A 27,812-nucleotide genomic window follows, 5' to 3' on the forward strand; every position below is an offset into this window, starting at 1 on the left:
TGTACATTTATTTATTTTTGTTTGTTTTTAGTATGGAACCACCAGGCATGGTAATACCAGTTCCTTAAAAGTTCATTTTTTACATTCTGTTTGTTATGATGTTAGTTTATTACAAAAAAAAAACCGGAGAAGGGGAGTTTACCTTTACATGGCAACCTGTCGAGTCAAATTGCTATTTGCATATCCTGTTTCCGGAATTCTGAGCGCGCTGATTGGCTGTCGGCGAATGAAATAAACAAAGACAAAGACTGCTAGCGTTACAGCCGGCTGACACCCGACCTCCTTACGCGAAAACATGGAAACTGGTACGTAGACGTTGATGTTTTCAATCATGGCCAGTACTGCTGAACTACAAAGGATCGGCCTGACAGATTTTTCATTTAAGCTAGAGGGAAGTGTGTAGCATAGTTAGCTAACTAGCTAAGTAAGTCGCCTATCCCGAGCAACAGATCACCAGGATCTATGGTGGGTCCTTCGACCATCAAGCAGAGATGAAGTGGCATTTAGTAGCTGACTAAGTTAAATCTTGGGTTTGAGTTTGAGCCTAAACCCGGAGCAGAAGAAGGTGTGAAAATGATTGTCATATTGAGTATTACACAGCTGGACGTGGCACTGGGGTTGGGTAAAATAGCTTGCTTTCTGTTTTGACTTTGACTGCAGGTGTTGTCCACCTCAGTGTTCAAGTGGACGTGTAGATGTCGGTGTTGTAGTAAGTGAGTAGTAACTGAGTTTCAGTGTAGCCTTCTGGACATGAAGATGGGAGTAATGTAACGTCCTGGAGTGAAGGGAAAACAAAATAAAAGCACTGCAATAAAGTAAAGCAGCACATAACTCTGTCAGCTGGCCTTTGGCCCCAGATTCATAACAAAGAAACATATTCGTTGGTTTAATTCATGCTTTCTTTGGGAGAGGTTGGGATCACTTTAATAAAAGCCCTTTCATGAAAGGGCTTTATAAAGGACATGTTCATTGTTTTGTTTGCTATGACTTCCCATACCATGCAAACCTGTTGTAAGGTGTGGCAATTTAAACCAAACCACACTTCCGTCAGAGGTGACTTTCTAGTTTTTTATCAATATGTATGATTAAGCAACACTGTGCTGCTTATTCCGACACAATATCAGACTCATTCTATTCTTATTGTACACTAGACCCCTGTTCACAGTGATTGTACCTCTAAACTCTCCTTTCGGTCGCATGCAGGAAAAGAAAAAGGGACCTTTTCCAATTCTGGAATTCCAGTATAAGTCCAAGTCCTTCTCTGTTTTTCATCACTGTTATCTGCATGTTTTTCCTTAGCTTTCCAGTCCAAAATCAGCTTGTAGCTGCTCTGTGGCTGCTTCTGCTGTAATAAGTGGCCTATTACACTAATAAAGTTGTTGAAGTGAACCTGTTTGTGTTGCCATTGCTCCATTGTCCAGATCCGGGCCTGAATCAGGAGAAACTGTCTATCTTTGCCAAGCGTCTGCGAGCTGACCCTCGGTACCTGCTGGCCCAGAATGTGTCCACCTGCATTGACCCACTCGAAGTGTGTCTGCACCGGCAGACGGTTCAGAATACAGTGCATGTCTTCCAGCACACCATCCCCACAGAGGGCAAGCCCGTCACCAACCAGAAGAACACAGGTAACCCAGTACAAAGCAAAGCCACCAAGCAGTTCTGAAATGTATATATATATATTTCTATTAAAAATCAGTGTTCTAGCTATTGTATTTTTGCTCTCATGCTTTTTGCATCTTCCTGCAACTTAAGCAAAGATTTAAAAGTTATTTCTTCTCTTTATTTTTCAGGGAGATGTTGGATTTTTTCATGTCTCAATGTCATGCGACTTCCTTTTATGAAGAAGTTTAACATTGAAGAGTTTGAGTTCAGTCAGTCATATCTCTTTTTCTGGGATAAGGTATGTGAATCTCCACATATTGGTAGTTTCCCAGTAGAATATTTGAATATTTAACTTACCAGTATTCAACACTCTGCTGAGGGGATTAAACGAATAGAAACTGAGTAGCATTTTACAATGTGTTAATAATTGTCTCATTGTAGATACCCCACAGTCCACCCCATGTATATTTCCAATCCTTTTTTGAGTGAGACATACTATTTTTGCTAAATCTTTCATTTCCCTGTTTTACAACCGTATTTGCAATGTCTTTATGAAGGCAGCCTCTCTCGTTCTGGTGTCCTCAGGTGGAACGCTGCTATTACTTCTTGCATGCCTATGTGGAGACAGCCCAGAGAAAGGAGGCGGTAGACAGCCGATTGGTCCAATTTCTGCTCTCTAATCCCACCAATGATGGTGGACAATGGGACATGCTGGTTAACCTCATTGGTTAGTCTGCACCACAAATGTTCCAACTAATCCCATCATGCACTTGTATTTGTGCAATATCTATCGCTTAAATAATCTTGATAAAGCAGATAGCTTTCTTATTTATATCCTCACTTTTTCCCTCTAGAACCTTACCATCCTGTCCGACTACTGTGGTTAATTTACTTATCTATTAAACACAAACTCTTATGACTGCCAACGTTCTGCTGTTAAAGAGGATCATGTGATCATTTATCGTAAATGATCACATGGAATATTTCTAAATCCCTGATGTAAATCGTGTGTTCCAGAAAAATATGGTGTCGTCCCAAAGAAGTGCTTTCCTGAGTCCCACAGCTCGGAGGCCTCCCGCAGGATGAACGACATCCTCAATCACAAGGTTCGCCCGCAAGCTTCCTGTTAACATCTTCGACCTTAACGCCGACGTTCAGTGTGCGTGGTATCGGGAGGCGGCTGGAGGCCCCTGCGGGAGCGGAAATTTATGACGTTTATTTAACGTGTGCTCCAAGAAATCATTTTCTTATCTTGGACATGAACGAACGCGTGGTTTGTGCTTCAGCCTGCGGAATGCTGGGCTGAGATTTCGGAATTAGCAACGTAGTCCCACTGGGTGCTCGCTAACTGTTACTTACTGCATATGCTTTACTACACTCAATTCGTTTGTTGTTTGCTTAATCCATAATGGATGACAAAGTGCTTTACTTATAAGCCTCCCCTGCCCCTGTCCCACAGTTGTAAAAGAATGAATGATTACCTTGCTGTCATAAAATGAATGTTTTTAAAAGCTTATGAAGTGTTAAGTCTGTGTGTCAAGACTTTGAAAGCAAAGGGAGATGTAACTATAAAAATATAGTATCGCAATTTTAGGATTTCACATATAGATTGTTTGCATATTTCAGAAAGATTCCTGCAATTCAATATAACTAATGTACCTTTCCCAGTATGAAGCCCCATGTTTAACTCAACAGGAAATATTGCTATTGTGAAGGTGTCCTTTGACCTTTACAGGCTAACCACTGGCCTTTAATAAATATTTAAAAACAAAGTGCAAATTCTGAAGCACTAAGCCACAAAATGGGTAAAATATATAGAGATGAATTTTACATATTAAATCTTCTCAATCCATTACATGCACATGCCACAAACACCCACTACCACTTTCTAGTTTATCTTACATTTCATGATGGCTTCATCTTAGCCTTGTTGTTAGCTCTTACCTAGCTTTTAATATTTCTAAGAATTTCCATTTTTATTTTCCTCCTAGCTGAGAGAGTATTGTTTGAGACTGAGGAACATGGTCGCCAGTGGAGCCACTAAAGCTGAACTGAATGATGCCATGTACACAATGATGGAGGAGGTGAGTGCGCCTTTTGGACGTCTCCGTCATGGTAGAGTGAGCAGTGCGAGAAATGCACTTCATCCTGCGGCCACAAGAGGGCACCATTAGACCATATATTCCTGTTCAGCATATTGCGCCTGGAAACAATGCGCTGGTAATTCTGAGAGATGACTCTTGGAAACAGCACCGGTTATTACAACATTTCAAGCTATCGTCCGCCGAACCAAGAAATGAGGCGGTTCTGGTTTTATCAAGCGTGCCTCCCTTCCTAAGCATGCAGAAAACCCTTAATGCCATCATTTACCACATTCCACCTATTCAGCCCTAATAGTACCAAGATTTCATAAGCACACTCATATTCACAAACTGCACGGTTGCAGAACATCACATTGTTTTTAAAACGCTTGTCTATCATAGCAGGTTTACTGCCTCCAATTCACAACCCACAGAAGCCAGTGCTCTAGGAAAACGACTAAAGATGAGGAATATTGACTGAAGAATGTCATGAGGACCATTTATTGGGTTTTGTTTTCCTTGATTTGATCTTTGAGTTGACTCGAATGCCACGGACCTATCTGCTCCGACAAGAAGAAAAGCTACGACCTGCGCACCAAGTCCAACAAAACTCCCTCACTGCCGGTTATTATCTCGCACGCGCTTGTGGCGTGATGTTTCCGTGCATGCGGGAGAAAGCGGGCGAACGTTAACGCCGGGCTCCTGCAGGACTTGATGACAGAATGTTCCGCAAACAAGATCGTTATCGCTCTCCGTCTGACACCGAGTGGCAAAAGCAATCTTGCCTGCGATGTTATTACACCTGCACCATCTGCAGAGAGCCCGCGTGCCGCACCCATACGGGCTGTCGCGTTCCGGGCCGGTCGGCGGTGCTGTTGCCGTTTTACGAAGGCTTCTCATCACTGAATCAACCCTGGGCCCAAAGGTCCCGATTTCAAACGTCCCAGGAGCTCGACTGTACCAGTCTCACCCCTTGTTGTTGATGTCTTCCTATTTCCCGATGAGGTGGGTGTTTGTCCACCTGGTGTGGGTTAAGCCCGTGGCGCTGGTCCATGCCAACAGCCGTGGGACCCGACCATGGACAGTCTGTGCCTCGGTTTGTTATGATCTTGTGGTTGGCAGTGACGGGCTTTTGGTTTCTTTTGGCTTTATACTTCCTCTGTATTGTGGATGCTTGAACTGCAGTGTTTGGCCCTGTTTGTACTGGAAATGGTAATGACATTGTACGCATGTGCCAAGGGTCTTGATGAAGGAGGGAGACTGCAGTTTGCGCGTGTGCGTGCAGGGCCCCCGTGTGTGCGTGCAGTCAGGCACATGCCTGTTTCACGTGGCCGATGCATGTGTCTGTGATCACGGGCAGATCAAAGTCACCCTGCTCTGACCTGGGTAAAGTGGTTGCAGAGGGATGAGCTGACACAACCCAGCCTCGGTGGAGACGTGTGACGGGCCCGTACCATCCAGCCTGCACCATTCATCTCTACTGGTCTGTTACTGGTCCGTAAAGTGTTGCTGAGCTTGGTTTACATGGCCAGCCCTGATCGGTGGACATCTCCTGACCCGCAGAGGTTAGTTGCTAACTTAATCGAACCTGTCCAAGACCTCGGAAAGGCCCTTCCCCCTTAGAAACACAGCGATAGAACAGCGCAGTCTGATTATAGTTTGATAAAATTTGCCACATGTTTCAGAGCCACAGGCTCTCATTATCTTACTGGAGCTCTTCTGTTAGCATCTATAAGACGCACATATGTTTTATGTTTACAGCATGAGAAGTTCCAATCAGGCAAGTCCATTCCGCCTGCGCTTGGCTCTCCCGCCCCCATACATCATCCGCCCGGGCCGTAAATACGTTTGAATTGTGTTATGTCGCATCGCCCACAATGGAGAACTCGAGAGAATTATCATCACAAGGTGTTGAGCTGATCATTGTTGACCCATCCGCTGAAGATGTGTTTGGGCATCAGATGCAAACAAACGGAACGTGTGCTGAGGAACAGGCTGCAGTCGCCGTAGGAACAAAGCCGGGAGACGGGCCAGTGTTTACGGTGAAGGGAGGGGGGAGGTGTTTTTGGGGTGGGGATTAGTAGGGGTACTTGGCTAGCGCTAGCAGTGGGGACACGCTCCTCTCTGGTTATCCCCTTGACCTGGCCCATCTCAAGGCTGGCCGTCGGCCCTGGTCCAATGAGCTTTTAGCTCCGGTTCAGCTCGGACACGATTGCAGTCCGACATGATCACCGCTGACCGTGCACATAGATCTGGGCCATCCAGATCTTTTTTGCGAAGGCATGTGATGCTTCAGGAACGGTCTTGATCACACAAACAGTTTCTGGAGGCCAGTTTCTGTTTCTCTGTGCCTAACAGGTGCTTGTGATCTCAGATAAGACAATAATCCAGATGTTCTGGGAGGCAAAGCAGAAACTTGTGTGGCCTAAACCACCCTCACAGCAGCTTCACGCCACCCGCCGCGATTTTCTGTCCACCGACATGTTGCCTGGATCTTTCCTTCTGTTGCGGTCGGTGAGAGGGTGTCAGAAGGCTGTCGCGCGTTCAAGTAAACCCCGACGGTCTCCAAAGACGGTTCACAAACACACTTGACAGTGTTGTTAGGTAGCGGCACATCCTGGTGCTATATCGCACAGCTGGAGCGCATACACATTCACAACAAAGAAAGATCTACATTCCTTGCAGCCTTTTCATTGCTGACGTTAGGTGGGTTGGTCACACTTAAACGGAAGGCCACAAGGGCACTTTTCAATTCAAATCGAGCTGTAGACCTTTGACCTTGCAGAGAGCTATACCCCGAGGCGGCAGCCGTGCTGAGGGCGAGAACTGGAGCTCGGGCGGAGGTCGTGAGATTCAAAGCTTTTCCTGTGAAGTGAAGCATTCCCAGAAGGCCCTGCGTCTTCCCTCTTCCCCGTCGACGGCCCCCCCTCCCCGCACGGACGTATCTGTCCTTACCGTGGGACGCGGGCTGCATACAGGTGTCTGAGTATTGACCTGTTGGCTGGCGTCAGCAGCGGAGCTGCCATTGTTCCGCACAGGCCGCGCTTTTCAGCGGGCACGGAGGACGGGTGGGGGCTGGGCTGTGGGTGGAGGAAGCAGGGTGGGAACCCGTGTTGTTGTTGGATGGAGCCGGCCACGCTCGTCCGAGCCGCCGAGGAAGAGCGCGGTGAACGAGGAGGGGCGCACGAGCGTGTTTGTTTGCCTAGAGCATCTGGGTCCAACATTGGGTCAATAGGGAGAGAGAGGGCAGGACAGACTGGGCATTTACTCTTCACCGAGGGTGGTGCGGGACAGAGAAAACAAACGGAAAGATCTAATGGCTGTTACGGGGGGTGGGGGGGAGATGCAGATACAGGGTGCGGTCCTGGGAGAAAACTCTCGTTAAGTGTTGAGAGTAGGCGGCGGGCTGCGAGGCTTAGACGGGCCTGGTACGGTCGTGCACGTGGGGACGATGGCTGCCCGTGGTCTTATGAGGTTCAGCAGGCCAGAAACCTTATTGGAGCTCTATTTTCACCCTGGGAGCAGTTTGATTTGTCCCGACTTCAGAGACTAAGCTGCGTACGGTCAACTGGAAGTCTGTAGAGTAAAATGGGAGGGTTATGCACGCATGAGCAATTTTTCGTGTGCATGCTTATGATGAACGGTGACACACACACACATACATAGGCATATTATTGATGGGCTAAGCTCTGCTGTGAGAAAGTGGAATTCCAGCAGATATAGTTCAAGGCTTAGGCAAGAGAAGGCAGGAAATGCCAGAGATAGCTGTATCTGAGCAGGGGAGGCTAAGTCTAAGAAACCAAAAACAGACCTGGGTTAAGAACAGAGGCCAGTGGACTTAAGGAACTGCCTGATAACCGTGACCCATGCGTTCCCATCCGGTGGACTGTGCAGTAGACTTCTCAAGTTCTCATCTCTAAAAGACCAGTGACGGTGCAGGAAGGACTTGATAATTAACCTCTGTGTGTGTGTGTGTGTGTGTGTGTGTGTTTGCGTGCGTGTAGGTGTTCCGGGTGGTCAGTGTGTGCCTGGGAAGTCCTCCTGACACCATCTGTTGGGAGTATAGGGACAAGGAAAAGAATTTTCAGCGTATTGGTCCTTTGACCCCCAAGGAGTTCTACACGAAGCATGTCAAGCCACTCTACAACCTGGAGGACAAGGTAGCGCACCCAGCCGCGGTGCTGCCGTTTACACGCCCACACCCCTATACCTCTGTGGGGCAGGGTTTATGGTCCGCGCCTCGCCCGTACAGGTGTGTCTGGTGAACGACCCACGGCCGCAGAACCCCTTCAGCAAACTGTACAGCGTGGAGTTCTTGGGGAATATGGTGGGTGGGCGCAGAACGCTCTACAACAACCAGCCCATTCAGATGCTTAAGGCAGCCGCTGCAGACTCCATCAAGGACGGGGAGGTAGGGAGCGAGGGGTGGGGCTTTCACACACACACACACACACACACACACACACACACACACACACACACACACACACACACACACACACACACACACACACACACACACACACACAGTGTCCCAAAGTGCTGCATAACTCTTGTGCATCCACTGCCAAGTGAGATTTTGGAGCGCTTGCACAATAGATTAGTGATAGTCTAATCTTTTTCCTCCTTACATGTATGTATGTTTTATTGCATTCTCTCTCTCTCTCTCTGTATCTATCTCTCTCTTGCTCTTTCTCTCTCTGGCAGGCTGTGTGGTTTGGTTGTGATGTAGGAAAGCATTTCCATGGCAAACTGGGCATCAACGACATGAATGTGTGAGTGGTTACCCAACATGATTGGTGTGAGTGTGAGGAGTGTGTGAGGAGTTCCCAAATCTCACCAGCCTCTGCGTCTGTACTCAGGTTTAACCACGAGCTGGTGTTTGGCGTCTCGGTGAAAAACTTGAACAAGGCGGAGAGGCTAATGTTTGGAGACTCCATGATGACCCACGCCATGATCCTTACCGCCGTGACCACCAAGGTAGACAGCTCTGCGTGTTCACATAGAATGGCACAAAGGAACATTTCAGCCAATGAAGCTACAGCAAGAAGATATGAAAACACACAATGTGACCCAGCGGGAACACGGCCCAGATTTTCATGATGAGGCACTGCTTCCTCTGCCTTGTTCTCTTCTTGAAATTATTGTCGTCATGTCGTCTTCCTCCCTCCCCCCCCAAGCTGTGTCCAGATTTTCCGTTCTCCACCCCCACCCCCCTGCCAGCAGCTGGCTAGGGGTTTGCTATTCCTAGTCACAGACACTTGGGATGGGAGTTTCTAGTCGGGCACCCCAGGGTAAACCTGCCCTATACCAGGGTCCTTCTGCCCAGCCTCAGTGGTCCGCACAGACCTGGCCCACTTACCTCCTCAGTGTTGTCCTAAACATGCCGTTCAGACTGTTGGACATGTACTACCGCAGCCTCAGACCACCGACCACAGCAGAACTACGCTGGAAGGAGAGACACCCTCGGGGCAGTTTTGGGGTCTTTATGACCACCGTCACTGAAACAATTTAAGCTTTTCTTAATGTTCTTTCTAATGAAAACAATTTAACCGAAATGACTCCCAAGGTAGGAGATTTTCACTCCATTTTTTATATCTCCTTGATTAATCATCCTCCAGATGATATCTCTCTCTCTTTCCCTCTCTCTCTATCTCTCTCTCTCCCGTAGGAGGAGAAGGAGGCAAGCTTTGAGAAGTGGAGAATAGAGAATTCGTGGGGTGACGATCGTGGGAATAAAGGTGAACAGACCATTGCAGGACCCTGTAGATGGAGAGTTTTGGCCTTTCTAAACGGCACCACCTCGTTTACAGCAGGATCTCACTTCTGTCTTTGGAGCTGATACTAGACGCTTTGTTCTAGTCTAAGAGTCTCGTGTGTGATTTCTCCTTGGGTCTGGTCCCCTGACATACTTTCATTTGATGCTCCATACTCACTGCATTTTAGTCTCCTGGTTCTACTGCGTACACACCTGCAACCGGGCTCATTGGGTCCTAAAGTCTGGGAAAGTTCTGTGAAACGTTTTATCACCCAACAGTAGCATGGCTGGCAAAATGTACTAAAACAAAGGTTAAGTAAGTTAAATACACTATTTAAAATTAGATTTAGATTAGATATTTTCAGATTAGATTTTTCTAAAAATCCTTCTTATTGAAGCCATAATTTACTTATGGCAGTCCGCTACAACTAATTTCACTGAATACATTTCAGTATGATGCGATAGTGACATAATGCAGGCAGGTCTGTCCCCTGAAGCCTTAGACGTCTTTGTGGCTCTTGCCCTTGTGTACCAGTTGCACGTGTTAGTGGTTTTTTTCCTCGTTGTGTAATAAGCTCTGCATTCCTGGGCAGATTCTGAAACTATTTCAGCTTAGTGACGCTTTACAGCTCTTTTGCCTACTAACTTGATTCATCATCTATGTTTTAAAAGTTCAAAGCTTGCTTGAACTTCACAGACATTTCCAGAACCACCTTAGTTATAAAAAAAAATTAAAAACAAACAAATATATGAGTTATTTCGGTTGAACCGTGGAAGTACGTGAGTATGTTTTTATTTGATTAAATCGCCACTTTTTTGGGGACTTTGGAGTAAAATTAGTTTGACAGCTAGAGAAGGCACGAGGGGAGCGGTTGTTAGTCTGAGAGAGAATGTGTGCTTAAGGTTCGAATGGTCAGCAGACCCCAGATTTGTGCTAACAGTTGTTTCCCTCCCAAGATTAGTGTGTAATGAGATATGCTAAGAAGGAAAGGGTGGGGGGTATGGGGGGGTGGTGCTCGGAGCAGCTAAGATTGATTATTTTAACCTTGTCTCTGGCCTTTTTTGTGGTTTTGAATGTAATGTCAAAAACAAAGAAGGGAAATATTTTTGCGACTGATTTTAACAGAATATTTATTTTTGCTGTAAAGCGCACAGCAGTGGCTCCTGAGGCTTGTTAATTTTTTTCCTTCTTAACGTGAATTTACGAACTTGCATTCCCGCAGCCAGCCTGGGCAGGGCCTTCCCTTTCAAGACATCGTAGTTCATCACTTCGCTTTTTAGTGGTTAAAAAAAATGGGCCACTCAACAAGGTCAAAGATGCCACACAACCACTTTCCTGATTAAATGTTGTGTTGCTGAATCTGGACACAGTTTCTCCAGTGTTGCTGGTTCTGGACACAGTTTCTTCAGTGTTGCTGGTTTTAGACAGTTTTTCTAGTGTTGCTGGTTTTAGACACAGTTTCTCTAGTGTTGCTGGTTTTAGACACAGTTTCTCCAGTGCTGCTGGTTTTAGACACAGTTTTTCTAGTGTTGCTGGTTTTAGACACAGTTTCTCTAGTGTTGCTGGTTTTAGACACAGTTTCTTCAGTGTTGCTGGTTTTAGACAGTTTTTCTAGTGTTGCTGGTTTTAGACACAGTTTCTCCAGTGTTGCTGGTTTTAGACACAGTTTTTCTAGTGTTGCTGGTTTTAGACACAGTTTCTCTAGTGTTGCTGGTTCTAGAACCAGTTTCTCCAGTGTTGCTGGTTCTAGACGCATTTTCTCCAGTGTTGCTGGTTTTAGACACAGTTTCTCCAGTGTTGCTGGTTCTAGACACAGTTTCTCCAGTGTTGCTGGTTCTGGACACATTTTCTCCAGTGTTGCTGGTTCTGGACACAGTTTCTCCTGTGTTGCTGGTTCTGGACACAGTTTCTCCTGTGGTGCTGGTTCTGGACACAGTAGTTGAGGCTTTGCGTTTGTCATCTGCTCATCTACATGTGCATAAAGGCCACACAGGGCAGCATAGGCAGAGATGTGGGACTGTTTCCAGAAAGCACATGTTTTATGAGCTACTTGTGTTGTTAGTTCTGAAGCAGAATCACACCCTGGCGTGGGTGGGTGGGTGGGTTCTGAGTCAGGCATGACTGTTGTCTCTGGGTTTAGGTATGTGCCACTATTCCTGTTCCCTATTCCTGGGAACTTGTGTCTAAAAGCTTCCCGTCGTGTCCCACTTCCTGCTTTTGGTCAAACTTAAGCACTTTTGTAGTGATAATGGGAAGTTGAATAAACAGCAGTTATTGGGGACTAAATGCCCAAGAGTTCTCCAAAGAAAGCAAGTTTGTGAAGTGATGTGCATGAAAGGGAAAATCCTTCTGTATTTTTGCAGTTAGACATTTGTGTGTGTGTGTGTGTGTGTGTGTGTGTGTGTGTGTGTGTTAGCATGTGAGTGACATTGATTGTGCATGTGTGAGCATGTGTGACAGTGAACGTATGTATTTGTGTGGGTGTGACGTGTGCCTGCGTGTGCATGTGGCAGAGAGAGGGAGAGAGAGAGAGAGAGAGAGAGAGAGAGACAGAGAGACAGATGGAGAGAGAGAGAGAGACTGTGTGCGAGTCCTGGAGGGTTGGCAGGGTGTGGAAAGGGGAAAGTGTGAACAGAAGTGTGGTAGATAGAGAGACTCCCTCCCCTCCAGTAGGGGGAGTAGGTGAGTGGGGGTGCTGATGGAGGGGGTGGTGTATCAGTCAGCTCTGTTAACAGCACGCCCTCTTTTAACAGTGGCAGCCCAAAACAAATATTAACCGTTTTAATCAGTTCAGGGGCTGCAAAAATTCATTTTCAGTAATGCAACAATAAGCCTTCGTGTTCACGGTTTTTGTTTTTGCACTGCTGGCTCTAATCAGATGTCTTCGATATAAATCTTGTTGCTTTTCTCCTTTATGTGCAGCCTGTCAACAGTCTGTTGTTCACCCACTCATTACTCCTTATTATGCAGACATAAGATGTAGAATCTGTAGGTTCTTGGATGATGTATTTGAAACTTAACATATGGATTCCTCACTTTCACACTCAGTCTCTCACTCACTCACACATTCACACTGGCTCTCTCTCACTCACTCTCTCTCACACACTCTCTCTCTCTCATCTCCTGTTCATCTCTTATCCTTTTTTGCCCGATGTCTTTCTCTAATCTACCTCTCTGCTTCTCTCCGTAGGTTATCTGATCATGACAGACGAGTGGTTCTCTGAATATGTGTATGAAGTCGTGGTGGATAAGAAGTTTGTGTCTCGCGAGGTGCTCGAGGTCATGGAGAAGGAGCCGGTCGTTCTTCCCGCCTGGGACCCAATGGGAGCCCTGGCATAACCATGGAAACGGAGCCTGCCCCGCCCGGTTCTGTCACAGTCTGGTCTTTTTTAGACTCTGATGCTTCTCAATGGTTTTACCCTCCGCAGTCTCTCAAGCTGCCTGTTTTAGACAAAAAAATAATAATTATAATAATAAATTGTTTTCCTTTTTTACTCAACCGCATATCTTTTATTTCATTACAATTCATTACACAGATAAAGCTAGCTACAACTCACGATGAAACCTGTGCTAACTGTCCTAAAAAGAACACTGTATTGAAGGCAAGATTTTAGGATGCACTATATAGATGGGTTGTCAGGAAATTGATCATCTGGTCATCTGATCATCTCCTTGTGTGGACCGCTTTTCTCAAAATTAGAAAACCGGGAACGGTTATTTTCATCGTTTTTGTTTGGCTGAACTAATGAGAGAAGGAGAAGATGTAGTGTTGTACAGAGCCTCTCTGAAGAGTCACCCGCCCAAGAAAAGCAAGATGTCTGAGCAGAACAGTGTAACTGAACACCTGTTCACTCCTCATCCCTCCCTGTTGTTCCTAAGTAAACAGTGCACAGTTCATCTCCAGTGGCATAGTCTGTGGCATTTTTTAGTTTCCAAAGTCTTTCAGGACCCTGAAGATGTGACTGAAATATTACCGTGTCAGGGATATAAATTCAGGGACAAGTGTGTCTGAGTCTCTTCAGTATCGGGAACCACGATGGCGTCGTGGAAATTTCCTGAAAATATATGAGGACTCAGACGTGGTTAAAAGAGAGATTTATTACATAAGTAAAAAAGCATGAGAGTCATCTAGATCAAGTACTCTGAGGAGAGAGGCCAGTCCAATCTCCTTTATTCCGTTGTTATCACATGTTTACAGTACGTTTGGGCACACTCAGAAACTGGGGGGGGGGGAATGCACAGTAGACAGTTTTCGTCTCATGTGTATTCTTCCTAATATGGAGCTATCCTGTTTTTAGCGGAAGAAACTGATGTATCATACCTGTACAGGTAACATGGTGGCAGATAACAGTGTCTTCTTTCTCTGCACATTCCTGTGATGCATACACAAGGACACGATTAAATACTGAATCACTAAATCAGAAGGACATGTAGTAAATCATAATGTTAATTTGTAATCTTAAATGACATTAGCAAAATAGCATAATTTTCCTGGGTTACGTCTGTAGTACTTCTTAGGCTGATCAGAACTAGACCAAACCAAAAAAAACCCCAAAGGCTAGACTCTGAATGATACATCTCGCAGCTGTATCCCTCCTAGCGAAACAGGATCCTTACGAGAGCTTTTCAGTTTATGTCAGCCCTGCGTGGGTCAAGTGGATGTGTACTTTGGGTGTTCAATATAACCTTCACTGCTCTAATACGGAATGACCTCATTGGTCTGTTTCGCAAAGACACAAAGATTGCCCCAGCCTGGGAAGGTAGTCCACTTTGTCCAACCGCTTATTAGGACGTTAAGCTGAAACGCATTTGACCTGGCCGAGATTGGAGCGTCCCGTCTGCCTTGCTTTAATAAACGGTTCACCTATTCCAGCCTGGTTAGCAGGGACCTCCCCTTCTTTCTCCAGCTTTTTGAGGATTAACGCAGTAGCTGAAGCAGATCGGGACGGCTTGCCGTTCCACAAATGGTGCGGGTGGGGCGTGTTTGTGAGTGAGCTTGTGTGTTTTCTGTTTCTGTGTGTGTTCAAGAGGCTACTAGAGTTAGACGGGCAACACTTGTCTGGTCCGTGGCAGGGCATTAGTCTTTGGGGACTTAGCAGAGGATTGTAGCATCTGTTAAGGGTAAAAACATGACCCAAGTCTTAGGACAGCTATGATGAAACACACACACACACACACCTGAGGTGAAATACCAGGACGACAGGCTAGAAAATCCCAGTGGAACATGTTGGTGAACATCATGGTATGTCAGCTTGTGTGTAAAGGCGGAATATTGAAAACAGCCCAACGTGAGTTGGCGTGCCGTTCCCCTCCGGCTCTGCCCTGAAGGAACGCTGAGAACCAGTGTGGTTTTCTTCACCATGGACTCCAGGTGTGAACTTTGGCTTTCTCAGGTAGGGCTCTCCTCTCTCCGTCTTCTGCACCAGTGTGTCCATCTCTTTTGTACTTTTATTGGAGCTTTTATTAGCAATACGCAAGCCTACAAATCAGTCTATTGAATGGGCCAGTCCAGAAACATCCGAAAACATTCAGAATCAGAAAATCATTCGAATGTCCTCCAGCCGGAACTGGTGAAAATATTCTATTGAAATTTGACATGCTGTGTGATTGTGGCTTACCATTATTGGTCTGCAATAATGGCAGGACACTGTGAGACACCCCAGATCCATTCGCGCAGCGTCAGACGGCCAGATTGCTCTGCCAGCAGACCCAGGCAGCTTTGGAGAAGGTGACCAACACCCCTTCAGCCCTGGCTAGCAAACATCGACCTGTTATATAAAACGACATGTCTCACTGAGATAAGCTTATGCTCAGAGCAGGCAAAACAATGCAGTGAATATTAATTTTTAAAAAAGGAAATTCTGTAGTTTTTGTCCATCATGTCAACCGTTGGAACTTCCTCTTTCTCTCTCTTCCTTGGTCCTTTGCTCCCTTGATCTATACCCCCTACCCTAGTGGACAGACGCTGAAAAATACACCAATGTGACACAAAGGTCAGAGATTAGTGACCAGGCCAAATATGGTGCTATGCTGTGGTGAAGTCATGTTCATTACTGCATCAGTGCCATTAGATCACACCCTATTCATGCTGTAACATCGTAATGCACTGTGTCTATGTGTATTGCAAATTAATGTAAAAATAAATATTTGTGACCTTGACCTCCATACCGAGAAAACACGTTTTTCTTTTTTGTTTTCATTTTCATTATGCAATGCAAATGTTTTTTTAAGTGCACTGGTGTGTGCTAATTTTAAGGGAATCACCAATCCAGGAAAAAACAATTATGCACTTTACACACAACACAGTATTTCAGTATTTGCACAGTGAACACTAATTAAAGTCTAATTAAAACCATTAAAAGTAAAATTTACACGAAAACAATAATATGGCCACTTCTTACACCCCACATTATTAAACTATAAATAAGTAGAATAGTTATGTTTTTTAGAATCAGGACTGACATACAGCAATAGCAGCGAACTTACGTAACACTATTTCTCTGTGCTTCAGGGTGTATTTTTAGTATAGTTCAATCATTTTCAGTACTGTATATTTTGTAAAAGATATGCACATGTTCTGCACATATTAAGAATTTCCATATAGACATTAAATGCCTGTAAAAGGTAGTGTACAGGTAAGTGGGTTCTGCATGGTTCCATATTATGCAAATTATGTTTGACTGCTTTTTCTTCCTTTATGTCCTATTTGTACAAAGCATCCTGTGTGTTTGTGTGATGTGTGACTGTTTGCCTGCTGCACCAAACCCCTCAAAGCCATTTTCCTTTTACATCTAACGAGCGCACCTGGATCGTGAAGATACAGAGTGAGTCAGGGGTTTGTTAAACTTCATTGCACATAATGAATTATTGAGAGGAAGTCAAAGAGAGTCCATAGTACATCACCAGGCCCCTCACTGGTGCATTTAAACACAGGATCCAGAGACACTAATACAGGCTCAGTATTACTGTGTGTGTGTGTGTGTGTGTGTGTGTGTGTGTGTGTGTGTGTGTGTGTGTGTGTGTGTGTGTGTTTGTGTGTGTGTAAAAAGAGAGAGAGCAAGTGAGCGGTGGTGTAGGGGAGGTGTGTCCTACACACTAGCTCCCAGGGCAGTGAGCTCCACCCCAGCGCAGACCCCCACAGACCTGCTCCACAGCCGCACGGTAGGGTTACACTGCGCATGCTGCGTCTGATCGGGCTTGACTGAGCAACAGGTCTCTCTGTTCTTCCCCCCCTCTTTCCTTTCCCTCTTTCACCTTGTGTGTGAGCGTGTATGCATGTGCATGCATCTGTACGTGTTACGGGATACATCTTGACAGCCTCGTTGAACTGAAATTGCGCGCTGACAGGTTTGTTTGTGGGAACGTTTTCAAAGCTGCCATGCAAGTCAGACTGGTGGCTTTTTGGGGAACTGATCAGGTTGTAAAAGTTACAAAATTGTCTGTGCTTGTGCTCTAGGTTATTAATGCTGCCTGCCACTAGTAATCTTCAGGTTGTAATAGATGCTTTCAGACATATGGCACTGATGGTATCATTGGGGCACTGCTGTGGCCATTGTCTTTTTTGAATGGTGCAAAACGTAGTTTGTAGCTGTTTGAATATTTAATGGTTTATTTATATTCCTGCACTATCTGTGTGGTATGTCATAAAGTTTTACTGAGATACAATGCTTTTTGTTTTTCTTCAAGCAGAATCCTCTGGAAACCAGCTAAATTTTTGGTCTATGCATTGACATTAGGACCAGTTTTTGAGTTTCATTTAAAGTTTCTTTTATTTTGTTTCTATTTTATTGGAATAATAAGTAAAAAAATTTAAGTGCAAGTTTATGTCTAAAATCTCTTCATATCAGTTTCTTGATTGTTTGGGTACTGTATTAGATAACAAGGGTCAAATAAAAACCTTTTCTCCTGTTTTCACTCCACTTACCATCCATTCAGCTTGGAGACCAATAGCCACACTGGTAAAAAAAAAAAAAAAACAGCGTGTTTAGCGTTTCTCCAGTGTGTATTACTTTTTTCTTCAGCAAGACAGAAGTAACTGCTAATTGCCAAAAGAACTTTTCAGATATATATGCCTATAAATTGATTCTTGAGATACAGAGGATGATGTATTTTAGTATTGTATGTTTATTTCTTTGCATGATTTTTTTAACTGTGCTCTTGCACACGTGTACTGAACCTTAAACTTTCTAAAGTGTTACCATAAAAACATGTAAGATATTCATTCTGAAGTGTTTTTTTTTCATTATTGTTTTCATTTTTAAGTATGGTGGGCATATAGTATTCGAACGATATGTCATGTAATCGCTCGAAACACCACGATGAACGTGATCATAAACATTTAAAATAACTTTACTATATATTTTTGGTTTGGGGAGAAAAAACAAAAACTCTGGTAATACATGAAAACAATTTATGGACGAGCATAACGCTGGGACAGCAACATCTTAAACTAGAACCTTAGGTTATAAAATGAACGCGTAACATCTGTTACTCGAGAAAAGAGAGCAAAATATTTTAATTTGTGAAGTATTAATAATGACATTATGTGTATTTTAAATAACGTTATTTCCCCCCCAAAGTGCAAAAAAGATTAAAGATAGAGAAACGATTGTAATCCCCCTTTCAAAACATAATTAATTGCAGTTTACAATCTCCCTACCTTCTTCTCTTCGGTGCTCTCTTCTCGATACGTAAAATGTACAGTAGTCGCACAAGTTTCGACCGATTCATCAGCTTGATATTAAAAACCTTATCAATACTAATAACTTAAAATGTAGTTGTAATCCATAGTGCACGCAGACAATTTTGTGGGTTGAAATGTAGCTTCTCAGTTTCATTTATTTTACCACATAACTGACACTTCATGATTGTTGTTATGTAGCATGAAACGCGCGGATGCTAACTTCATTTAGGCATAGCTAATATAACATGATTGTCAGTTTTCTTCATATTCCATTACTTTTTGTCTTACATTCTCAAATCTTGCTAGTCCTTGTTTTTCTTAGCATGTACTATCTGACCAAGTTTGCGTTACTGTTGCCTTCATGAGCCAATCCCCAGAAATGCGTTGCATTGTAATTTCAGCAACAATACTGTCAAGGCAGAATAAAATAAATAAATGTGTTGGCAGCGCCCAAAGACACCATTTTGCTCGTGCCTGCATATATTTCACTCAGAGATTTAGTTTTTTAACCCCATGTTGTAGGGTCTTGCTCCAGCATGGCTTTTGTTATGTGTAATTGGTTTGGACAGTGAAATAAATGATAAATAAATCTGTTTACCACATGATCATTGTGAACGCACATAAAAGCAGAATCCAAACATGTAAACTCGCAACACTGTCCTCTGAAATACTTCCTTCCTTTCTTCTGCAGCTGGGCTCCAGTTATTCTACCTGAACTCGTTAAAGCAGGCGGAGGGTCATCTCCAGCACCGCTCTGTCTCCTGACCCTAGAGAGGAATCATCCTCCACTTGCAGAGTCTGGGTCCCCCCATGGGCGCCATATTGGTTACTATCAGAGGACCTCCTTCACTGCCTGCATCTCACCCCTAACCCTCGCCCTTCGCCATGGAGATGAAACAGCCTATGATGAACAATCGAGAAGACCAGGACCAGGACCAGGACAAAGCCGAGGAGCCACGGGAGAACGGTCGGCTGGTTGCCAGCAGCAGCACAGACAAGGGGCAGAAAGGGAGCTCGGGGCCTGGGCAAGTTTCCAATGGCTACCCGAGCACGTCCCCTCAGAGCCCCAGGGAAGGCGTGGGAGCAGGAGCAGACAGGGCCGCAGTCCCCACGGGTTTTAGGATGCTGATGGTCCAGCAGACCAGTCTGGATCCGCCCAGGGAGACCTGGAGCAAGAAGATGGATTTCCTCCTCTCGGTCATCGGGTACGCAGTGGACCTGGGCAACGTGTGGCGTTTCCCATACATCTGCTACCAGAACGGAGGAGGTGAGGTTCACCATCGGACACCAATCAGTGCGGCATTCGCACCTCAAGGCTCAAGACGTTCCTTTTACAAGTTTCATTCCTAACCCAGAACTTAACAAACAGCAAAAAGCAAATAACAGAGAGACCACAGCAACTTAATGGCCCTGAGAGATTTATTTTTCTTTTCTGATACGTGATCAATTAGATCCTGTGTGCTTTAGAAAGAACAAATACACAAAGTGTTTTTATAGGGCACTCCACTGTTTTCTCTCCCCTCTCTACCACACGGTTCTCCTCTTCACTCCAAACAGGCTTTAGACGCTTCCCTTTGAATGTGAAATAATAAAATCTTTGTAATTTCCTGTTCCACCATGCAAAGGGGGCAAGTGAGAGATAGAGGCCCTTGGGACCCACCCGCTACTACCAGCACTATTAATTGAGGCTTTCATGAGAGGGACTTCAATCTCTTTCTTATTGTTTAATAACCTGGCTCACAGCTACTCAATCAACTGCTATCTTTGCACTCATGTCAAAAGCACACAAATACAGTTCTAATCAGAGACGGGCTCATCTGAACTGGTGCTGTCACTGTTAGTCTTTGCTTTGGCACTGCGAGACATTCATGTGTGTATACACTTTCATACTATACATATAGTAATTAATTAATGCTTCATTTTTTTTTATCTTTTAAAATTGAGGTTGATGTAATAAATGAATATGATGACAGCTGCAACGAGAGCAAACTCAAGCGTTTCTGTGTCCTTCGAACCTGCGGGCACGGCCCAAAGTCTCACGCCTCTGCCTGTGTCACGTGTTTCTCCAGGGGCATTCCTGCTACCCTACCTGCTAATGGCTGTGTTCGGGGGGGTGCCCCTATTCTACATGGAGCTGGCACTCGGCCAGTTCTACCGCAACGGCTGCATCTCCATCTGGAAGCATGTGTGCCCCATCTTCAAAGGTAAGGCCCGCATTTCAGAGGCTACGTCAGGCCTGGCCTCATCTTCACCCGCTGCCTTCCACTCTTACAACCACCCACGCCACACAGAAGGGGCATGGGTTGGTGGGCCTGATAGCGCTCTCTCTCTCTCTCTCTCTCTCTCTCTCTCTCTCTCTCTCTCTCTCTCTCTCTCTCTCTCTCTTTCGTCTCCATCCAAAGCTCCTTCCCAGTGACTGATATACGGCTTTGCTGATAGCCGCCAATAAGTGTGGCTCTCTGTTATGGAAATTATCACATTTGCCTCTCGAAATGCCAGCTGCTGAGGAACTCGGTGTTACGAAAACGGAACTCGCCCCAAAATGCCACAGGCGGGCTCCCTCTGAAGTGGCAGGCGTAACGGGGCGAGGTGCGTAATGGGGCGAGGTGCGTGAGCGGGCGGGCGACGCACTTGACTCTGTCTCTGCTTTGTAGGCATCGGCTTCGCCATTTGCATCATCGCACTGTACATCGCCTTCTACTACAACACCATCATGGCCTGGGCCCTCTACTACCTTCTGTCCTCCTTCCACTACCCGCTGCCATGGACTATGTGCAACAATGCCTGGAACACAGCCAACTGCACTCGCTACCTGTCCACGGACCTCAACGTCTCCTGGACCAATGCGTCCATCTCCCCTGCCGAGGAGTTCTATACGTAAGTGCATGTAAGTGCCAGGGCCCTAGGAAGGAGGTCAGGAAGCCAGGGTTGGAGAACCAGGGTGTGGGGAACGACCATCCTTACCCACGTTGTCTCCAAAGCAGAAGGTTGTACAGGGGAAAGTGTATGAATGAGATTTGAGAGAGGGTTGACCATCATGTATGGAGACTGATTAGGTTTTGACTGGATAGTGATCTGCTGTTTTGGGGAAGATTTGCAAGCTTTGCTGGGGTTTAGTCTTTTTCAAATGCCCAGTGAACTTTTTCTTGTGCTGTCTGCTGTTTCTCTGTCTTCATCCTTCGTTGGTTGTCTGCCATATGATTTTAACCTCACTGTTCACCCTCTTTTGTAGCACTCCAATTCACCATATTGCAATTCTTCTACTATATTGTTCTACTTATAAGTGTGTTATGTCTCTCTCTCTCTCTCTCTCTCTCTCTCTCTCTCAGACGACAGGTGCTGCAGGTACACCTGTCCCCAGGTCTTCACCAGCTGGGTGCAGTGAGCTGGCAGCTGGCCCTTTGTCTGCTCTTCATCTTCACCATCGTCTACTTCAGTATTTGGAAGGGCGTTAAGACCTCTGGCAAGGTGAGAAGAGATCTGTGTGTGTGTGTGTGTCAGGTGTGTGTGTGTGTATGTGTGTCAGGTGTGTGTGTGTGTGTGTGTATCAGGTGTGTGTGCAAATGGCCTCGTCCATGAACCGATTACAAGATATCATCCTCAACTCTTAAAAGCATCCTTCCATTCGCTTGCCTTTGGTAGGTAGTGTGGGTGACAGCCACCTTCCCATACCTGGTGCTGCTGATTCTACTGGTGCGTGGGGCCACCCTGCCTGGAGCGTGGAGGGGTGTGGTCTTCTACCTCCAGCCTGACTGGGAGAAGCTTCTAAGCACCACGGTGAGGAGGCAACAACACATCAACACACTCTTATCAAACTGATCTGGTTGTGCTGAGGTGGTATGGTTCATGTGACTTTCTTCTTTCACACACCAAATGAACTATTCTCCATCCATTTGTCAAGTCATTGCTGACTGAATTTCTCACCATGTGTTCGTGTTTTAGGTTTGGATCGATGCAGCAGCCCAGATCTTCTTCTCACTTGGCCCAGGCTTTGGTGTTCTTCTGGCCTTCGCCAGCTACAACCCATTTCATAACAACTGCTATAAGTACGAAGCCTATTGGATTACAACTTCTAAACATGCAGGGCTCTCTCAGTTCACTCTTGAACCTGGATCACGTCTCTTTGCCCTTCAGCTGATATTTCAATACAAACAAAGTTTTAAAGTTAATGGGTTTGAATGCTAGTTGGGTACTTTCTACATGTGTATATAACTATATGTGTAAGTTATTATAATGTATATTAAAAACATATAGGATTTCTTCAGTTGAATCAATACTGGAAATGCTATGGTTTTATTTGCCTTGTCCCTTTACCGTTTGATCTCCTGTTTCTTAGAGACGCACTGGTGACGAGCTCGGTGAACTGTCTCACCAGCTTCATGTCGGGCTTCGTGATCTTCACCGTGCTGGGCTACATGGCCGAGATGCGGCAGCAGGGGGTGGAGACGGTGGCGAAGGACGCCGGTGAGAAGGGAGCTACGCGCGGCCCTCACACCTCCGTCTCCATCTCCATCTTCTCCGTGAAGCTGAAGGGGGTGCGTTGTTGTGACGTCACCCATCAGAAGGTCTCCGCTGAAGTGTGTTGGTCTCTTTTCGACAGGCCCCAGTTTGCTGTTCATCATCTACGCCGAGGCCATCGCCAACATGCCCGCTGCCACGTTTTTCGCTATTATCTTCTTCCTCATGATCATCATGCTAGGACTGGATAGCACGGTCAGTTTCTCGTTTCTTTTTACGCACACACACACACATACGCTCACACACCAGCTCACAAGCTACTGAAAGCATGAAAAAAAAACTTCCTGAACACCAGGCAGGTTTGTCACCTGACGTTTAGCTGACCAGCCCAGCATGCGGTGCGTGTGCGCCGTCTCAGCTACCGGTGCCAGGCCCTCCTAAATCCTTCACCCATTTAACGTGCTATTCAACCTCTCCTACGGTTCCCATGGTAAACAGCCGAGTGACAGCGTGTGCTCATCACCACACACTAACGAGATTAGCGGTAGGTCTGGTCTTTGTTCCGGTCTCGTCCGACCGCGCTTGGCTGTGCACATGGACGTTGTTTAAGGCCCGCGAGCTCGTCACGACGCTCGTTTGTGCTCTGACGGCTTCCCTGTTATTTCCTCCCCTCAGTTTGCCGGACTGGAAGGAGTCATCACTGCCATGTTGGACGAGTTCCCCCACCTGTTGGCCCGGAGAAGGGAGTGGTTTGTTCTGGGTCTGGTGTGTGTCTGCTACCTGGGAGCTCTGTCCACACTTACCTACGTGAGTCCTACGTGAGATGCGTCTGTCAGCGCCGTAAAGTGCATCAAACACACACCAAGCAACCAACCATATATTAAATTAACTGCCAAAGCCTGCACTATTTTACCTTCATGATGTGTTTATAACAAACCAGAGTTTTGAGCCATGTCACATGTGTAATGTACACACACCATGCTGATGTGATGTGCCTGCAGGGCGGGGCGTTTGTGGTGAAGCTGTTTGAGGAGTACGCTACAGGCCCGGCCGTCATCACCGTCGTCTTCCTGGAAGTCATCGCTGTCTCCTGGTTTTATGGTAATTCCTGGAGCTTTTACTGAGTCATTTAAAATATGCGCCGTACTTTTGCGTGATCTCATTCTCTGTGTGTCCTTGTGTGTGTGTGTGTGTGTGTGTGTGTGTGTGTGTGTGTGTGTGTGTGTGTGTGTGTGCATGCGTGTCCAGGCACAACACGTTTCTGCAATGATGTGCAACTGATGCTTGGCTTCTCCCCCGGTCTGTTCTGGAGGGTGTGCTGGGTCGCCATCTGCCCCTGCTTCCTATTGGTCAGTCTCTCCATCATGTGATCCAATCCAAGTGAGATTGGATTGAGCCTAAATGCTCATTTTACCAGCTGACCTTGTTCTTTAGACACTACATCACCGTCAGAGCTAATGAGATTTAGTGGGTGATTTAAAAAACATGGTGGACAGGCAGAGTGGAAAAAATACAAAGAGCTACTGCTTTTGCTTAGAACAGGTCAAGCATTTAACAGGAAGCTTCCTCTTCTCGTGCAAACTTGCATGATGATTCGTTTATTATTCGATTGGTCTCAAACATCCATTAATATTCATGTGGGTTTTTTTTTTTTTTTTACGGTAGTTCATCATAGGCAGTTTCCTGGCTTTCCCTCCTGAAGTGAGACTGTTTGACTACCTGTATCCGTTCTGGACCACTGTGCTGGGGTACTGCATCGGAGTGTCCTCCTTCATCTGTGTGCCTTCCTACATGGTCTACCACCTCCTCACCACCAAAGGGACTTTTAAACAGGTAGGCTGCAGAAACAGCAGCTCCTAATCCTATCTGTCACAGTATACAAGCGATGCACGTGAGACAAAGAGTAGATATGCCTGATGCACACCCGACCTGTGGGTCTCGGTCACGTTTTCAGCTCGGCTCCGTGTTGAGACACGAGGGCAGCGCGGTCCAGACGCCGCCGGCTTTGATGGAGCTGTTAGGCAGAGTGGGCAGGGTGCGCTTCCGTCCACGTCAAACACACAATGGGCGCTGAGAGTGTGTGTCAGCCTGGGTGTGTGTGTTGTGTGTTAGAGCTGTTTACCCGGCGGTGAGGACAGACAACCTGAGCGAGTGCAGGGCAAGGTCAGGAACTAACAGCTCTGCCGCGTGAGAAATACGGCCACGTGAGCTTACACGGCCACGTGAGCTTATATGACCACGTGAGCTTGTACTGTATGCTCGTCACTTTCAGCTAGCGATTTTTGTTTCTGTTGCACGTTAAATGTTAACTCTAGCTTGGACGATCTTCAGTAACAACAAATGCACCTCAATAAAAATATGGCACAACTTGCGTACAGATAACGTACAGATAACGTACAACTAACCGACCTCTTAATGGTGTCTGTACAAAGACGTAGACATGGTTACATAATTGAGAGTTTAGATGATCCCTGAATTGACTAGAGAAGCAGCTTGAGAAGCTGTTTGCTGTCACTCTGAACTTGCTCCAGGCACAGTAGCACCGCAGCACATCAGACGGCCCCCAGCAAACCAACAGCAGCACAAAGGCTCCATAAAAAACACCAGAACTCACGAGAATGCATCAGTCTTCGTCTACTGCTTCTTCTTCGATCACTAAGTGAGGCTGTCTCTGCTGAAAACGCTCTGCTTTAGGATATATATATATATATAAAACTTCAGACAACTTTGAAAGTCGCGAAAGGTCTACTTTTTTCTCTGAACTTGAGATGTTTGTTGACCAGTTTCTGGTCAACAACCAGAAACCACATGTGTGGTGTAGCTCAACAGAGAGCATGTTTTTATATTTATAATATGCCAGGTGCAGTGACTCAGATCACAGGGAACATACATGCGTCACATTTACTCAGAACGATTTACCAGGTAGGTGAGTAATAGAAATACCCACTCGAATCCTCCTCACCAGTCAGAGCACCTAAAGATCCAACAGCAGTGTAACTTTCTGTGTGAAAGATCTTAATACTGAATACTGGTGCATTAGAACCATCGATCATTTTTATACCAAGATGTTCTACATGTTCTACTTTTTTATTGAAGTCCCACTCTCTCCTGTACCCATTTGATGTTAAAGCCTATTGTGTTGATGTCACGTATGCTATGTTCATACTTGTATTCATTGCGTGTACTCATTGCCCTCAGCGTCTGTTGAAGAGCATCACCCCTGAGCCGGCGGCCAGTTCAGGGCCACACAGGGACGTCATCATCACGAACGCTGTGTGAACGGGGACCCTCTCGCCCTCTGCTGGACATGTCCTGCAACTGCACAAGTCGGGAGTTTGCCTATACTCCCTGCTTTCATATCCCAGACCTGCCAAAGGTGTCTCCACCCATACAGCGTTATGGCTAGGTCTTTACATACTGCAGATGTAGCCGATTTATTTTCTGGACCATACCTAAATGTGGCCGTGTTCATTGTTACTGTGAGTTAAAACCTGCCATAGCCATACATGAAGGATTTGAATTTGGAGTTTGGTAGCATACCATGAATGATTTGTGTGGTTTTTGTCACCACTTAAGTTACAATAACTAATAATGCATGGTTTCTACCTATTTCAAGTACATTTCTTACATACATAAATACTGCAAGTACTAAATAATTAGGTATGTGCAGTTTTCATCATATATCTCACTCTAGATATAGGAAGTTTTATTTAATTCATCATCTAATAAAACATTTGAATATGTAGATTTCACAGAAACTTTACTCTGTTTTACTTTAATATGCATTTGAAGGGTCAGGTAGCTTTTACATTTATACCGATTGATTAAGCCAAAAATGATTTGCATCATGTTATTGCTGTTACGGGAATATCCAAACACAGCTTTGTAGCTTGTTCTGGTCTGGGTTTGGAAGGCCTCACAAATGGAGAGAGAGAGAGACCGCTTTTCTTTTCAAAGAGTAAGGGTTGCGAGAAAGCCTAAAAGAATTGTTGTAGTGCCTGATGTAGTTTGGTAATTGCACAGGTGTGTATGTGTCTGTGATGTGTGTGTGTGTATATGTGTGGGAGTGGGTGAGTACACCCAAATGACTGTGTGTGTATGTGTATGTGTACACGCATATCTGTTGAACAGGCACCTCTGTGGAATCGTCATTGTGGGCAGTGTTACTGCTGTACTTTTATATCTCACCCTGCTCATGGCCCTGGAGAGGTACATATATCATCATTATCAGCATCCTCTACCTACGTGAAATATTTATTTCCCCCTTTGTGGAGTTCAATTTAATGCAAGTGTGTACCGTGTGTCTCTGATCTGAAATTAGACATCAACCGTTTCTTTGCCTCTCCAGCTGTTATTCATACTCTTTAATTTTCAGATTATATGTAAGTAACAAGGTACCATGAATCAACAATTAGCATTCTTGTTTAAAAAATGGTCCAATTGTAATCATTCAAACTATTTTTGGGGGGTGGGGAGGAGATTCCCTCTGACTAAAAGTACTAGTAGTACAAGTATGTACATATTTGTTTTGTGAGTCTCACAACTTGTGTGTTCCAGTCTTGTGATGACTTGTCTACTTCTTGGAGTGGGTAAATGTGGGAGTGTGTGTTTGTTGAATTTTCCAAAGTGCGTGTGTGTGTGCGTGCGTGCGTGCGTGTGTGTGTGTGTGTGTGTGTGTGTGCGTGCGTGTGCGTGTGCATGTGAGTGTGTGTGTGTGAGCTATAAGTTGGGGTAGAGAAGCCAAAAGCCATGGTTCGTTCAGTCAGTGTGTGTGCATGCATTCAGACATGAATGTGTACGTAATTTAGTGTGTACCACAAACTAGTGATGCCTCTTCCCCTCTTTCCTGTACCTCTCTTAAGAGTTCACACTTTCAAAAATCTTCTATTGTTCTATGATCTATGTATGTCTAAAAGACTGTTATATGAAACCATATAGAATAAAGATATATATGAATTAATAGACAAATAAAAGAAAGCTATATGTATTAATAACGAATGTGTTTCGTTTATCATACTTGCTCTAACAATAATGATATGCTCATGATGGTGTCGACAACTTACCATCTCATGGCCCTGACACACACTGGAACTGTGTTCATGTTCACTATCATAGTATCACACATGAAAGGCAAATAGTGAACGTCTATATTACACACTACTGTGAGCAGAAGTGCATACTTTAGCAAATCTATGTATGTATCAGGAGGACATCATATGCAGATTTAAA

General features: G+C 45.2%; 2 protein-coding genes and 1 long non-coding RNA gene across 6 annotated transcripts; 2 read left to right on the forward strand and 1 right to left on the reverse strand.

The window, feature by feature from the left end:
• The first annotated feature begins 196 nt into the window (after positions 1 to 196).
• blmh (bleomycin hydrolase) lies at positions 197 to 12,941 on the forward strand. Its single transcript, XM_076976136.1, has 12 exons — positions 197 to 305; positions 1,422 to 1,625; positions 1,791 to 1,900; positions 2,188 to 2,329; positions 2,620 to 2,708; positions 3,594 to 3,686; positions 7,688 to 7,843; positions 7,936 to 8,094; positions 8,391 to 8,458; positions 8,546 to 8,663; positions 9,355 to 9,424; positions 12,633 to 12,941. The coding sequence occupies exons 1-12, from the start codon at positions 296 to 298 to the stop codon at positions 12,779 to 12,781; spliced, it is 1,368 nt and encodes a 455-aa protein (XP_076832251.1). The 5' UTR covers positions 197 to 295; the 3' UTR covers positions 12,782 to 12,941.
• Positions 12,760 to 18,562, reverse strand: LOC143477509 (uncharacterized). Of its 2 annotated transcripts, none has more exons than XR_013121566.1 (6): positions 18,102 to 18,562; positions 17,367 to 17,397; positions 15,061 to 15,210; positions 13,764 to 13,815; positions 13,417 to 13,497; positions 12,760 to 12,883 (listed from the first exon to the last, which is right to left on the reverse strand). It is a non-coding gene; the product is annotated as an uncharacterized LOC143477509 (long non-coding RNA). The 2 variants fall into 2 exon arrangements; XR_013121567.1 differs by having other exon boundaries at positions 15,061 to 15,407.
• On the forward strand, positions 16,489 to 27,570 carry slc6a4a (solute carrier family 6 member 4a). 3 transcript variants are annotated; one of them, XM_076976133.1, is made up of 14 exons: positions 16,489 to 16,603; positions 18,817 to 19,392; positions 20,195 to 20,329; positions 20,780 to 21,002; positions 21,455 to 21,593; positions 21,768 to 21,902; positions 22,068 to 22,171; positions 22,462 to 22,589; positions 22,726 to 22,838; positions 23,259 to 23,390; positions 23,585 to 23,684; positions 23,832 to 23,932; positions 24,249 to 24,416; positions 25,782 to 27,570. In XM_076976133.1, the coding sequence occupies exons 2-14, from the start codon at positions 19,011 to 19,013 to the stop codon at positions 25,860 to 25,862; spliced, it is 1,941 nt and encodes a 646-aa protein (XP_076832248.1). In that variant the 5' UTR covers positions 16,489 to 16,603; positions 18,817 to 19,010; the 3' UTR covers positions 25,863 to 27,570. The 3 variants fall into 3 exon arrangements, with proteins under 3 accessions (XP_076832248.1, XP_076832250.1, XP_076832249.1); XM_076976135.1 differs by having other exon boundaries at positions 16,598 to 16,654; XM_076976134.1 differs by lacking the exon at positions 16,489 to 16,603 and adding an exon at positions 16,652 to 16,789.
• The last annotated feature ends 242 nt before the right edge of the window (positions 27,571 to 27,812 follow it).

The sequence above is a fragment of the Brachyhypopomus gauderio genome, chromosome 16, assembly GCF_052324685.1.
Source record: "Brachyhypopomus gauderio isolate BG-103 chromosome 16, BGAUD_0.2, whole genome shotgun sequence".
In the NCBI taxonomy this organism is placed as follows: Eukaryota; Metazoa; Chordata; class Actinopteri; order Gymnotiformes; family Hypopomidae; genus Brachyhypopomus; species Brachyhypopomus gauderio.

Bases quoted from the DNA above. Each gene is read 5' to 3' on its own strand.
- blmh (XM_076976136.1), top strand. The intron at 8,095-8,390 runs GTAGGGAGCGAG...TCTCTCTGGCAG, and splicing joins ACTCCATCAAGGACGGGGAG to GCTGTGTGGTTTGGTTGTGA. The intron at 9,425-12,632 runs GTGAACAGACCA...TTCTCTCCGTAG, and splicing joins TGACGATCGTGGGAATAAAG to GTTATCTGATCATGACAGAC.
- slc6a4a (XM_076976133.1), top strand. From the start codon at position 19,011: ATGGAGATGAAACAGCCTATGATGAACAATCGAGAAGACCAGGACCAG. The intron at 21,003-21,454 runs GTAAGTGCATGT...TCTCTCTCTCAG, and splicing joins CCTGCCGAGGAGTTCTATAC to ACGACAGGTGCTGCAGGTAC. The intron at 22,172-22,461 runs GTACGAAGCCTA...CCTGTTTCTTAG, and splicing joins TTTCATAACAACTGCTATAA to AGACGCACTGGTGACGAGCT.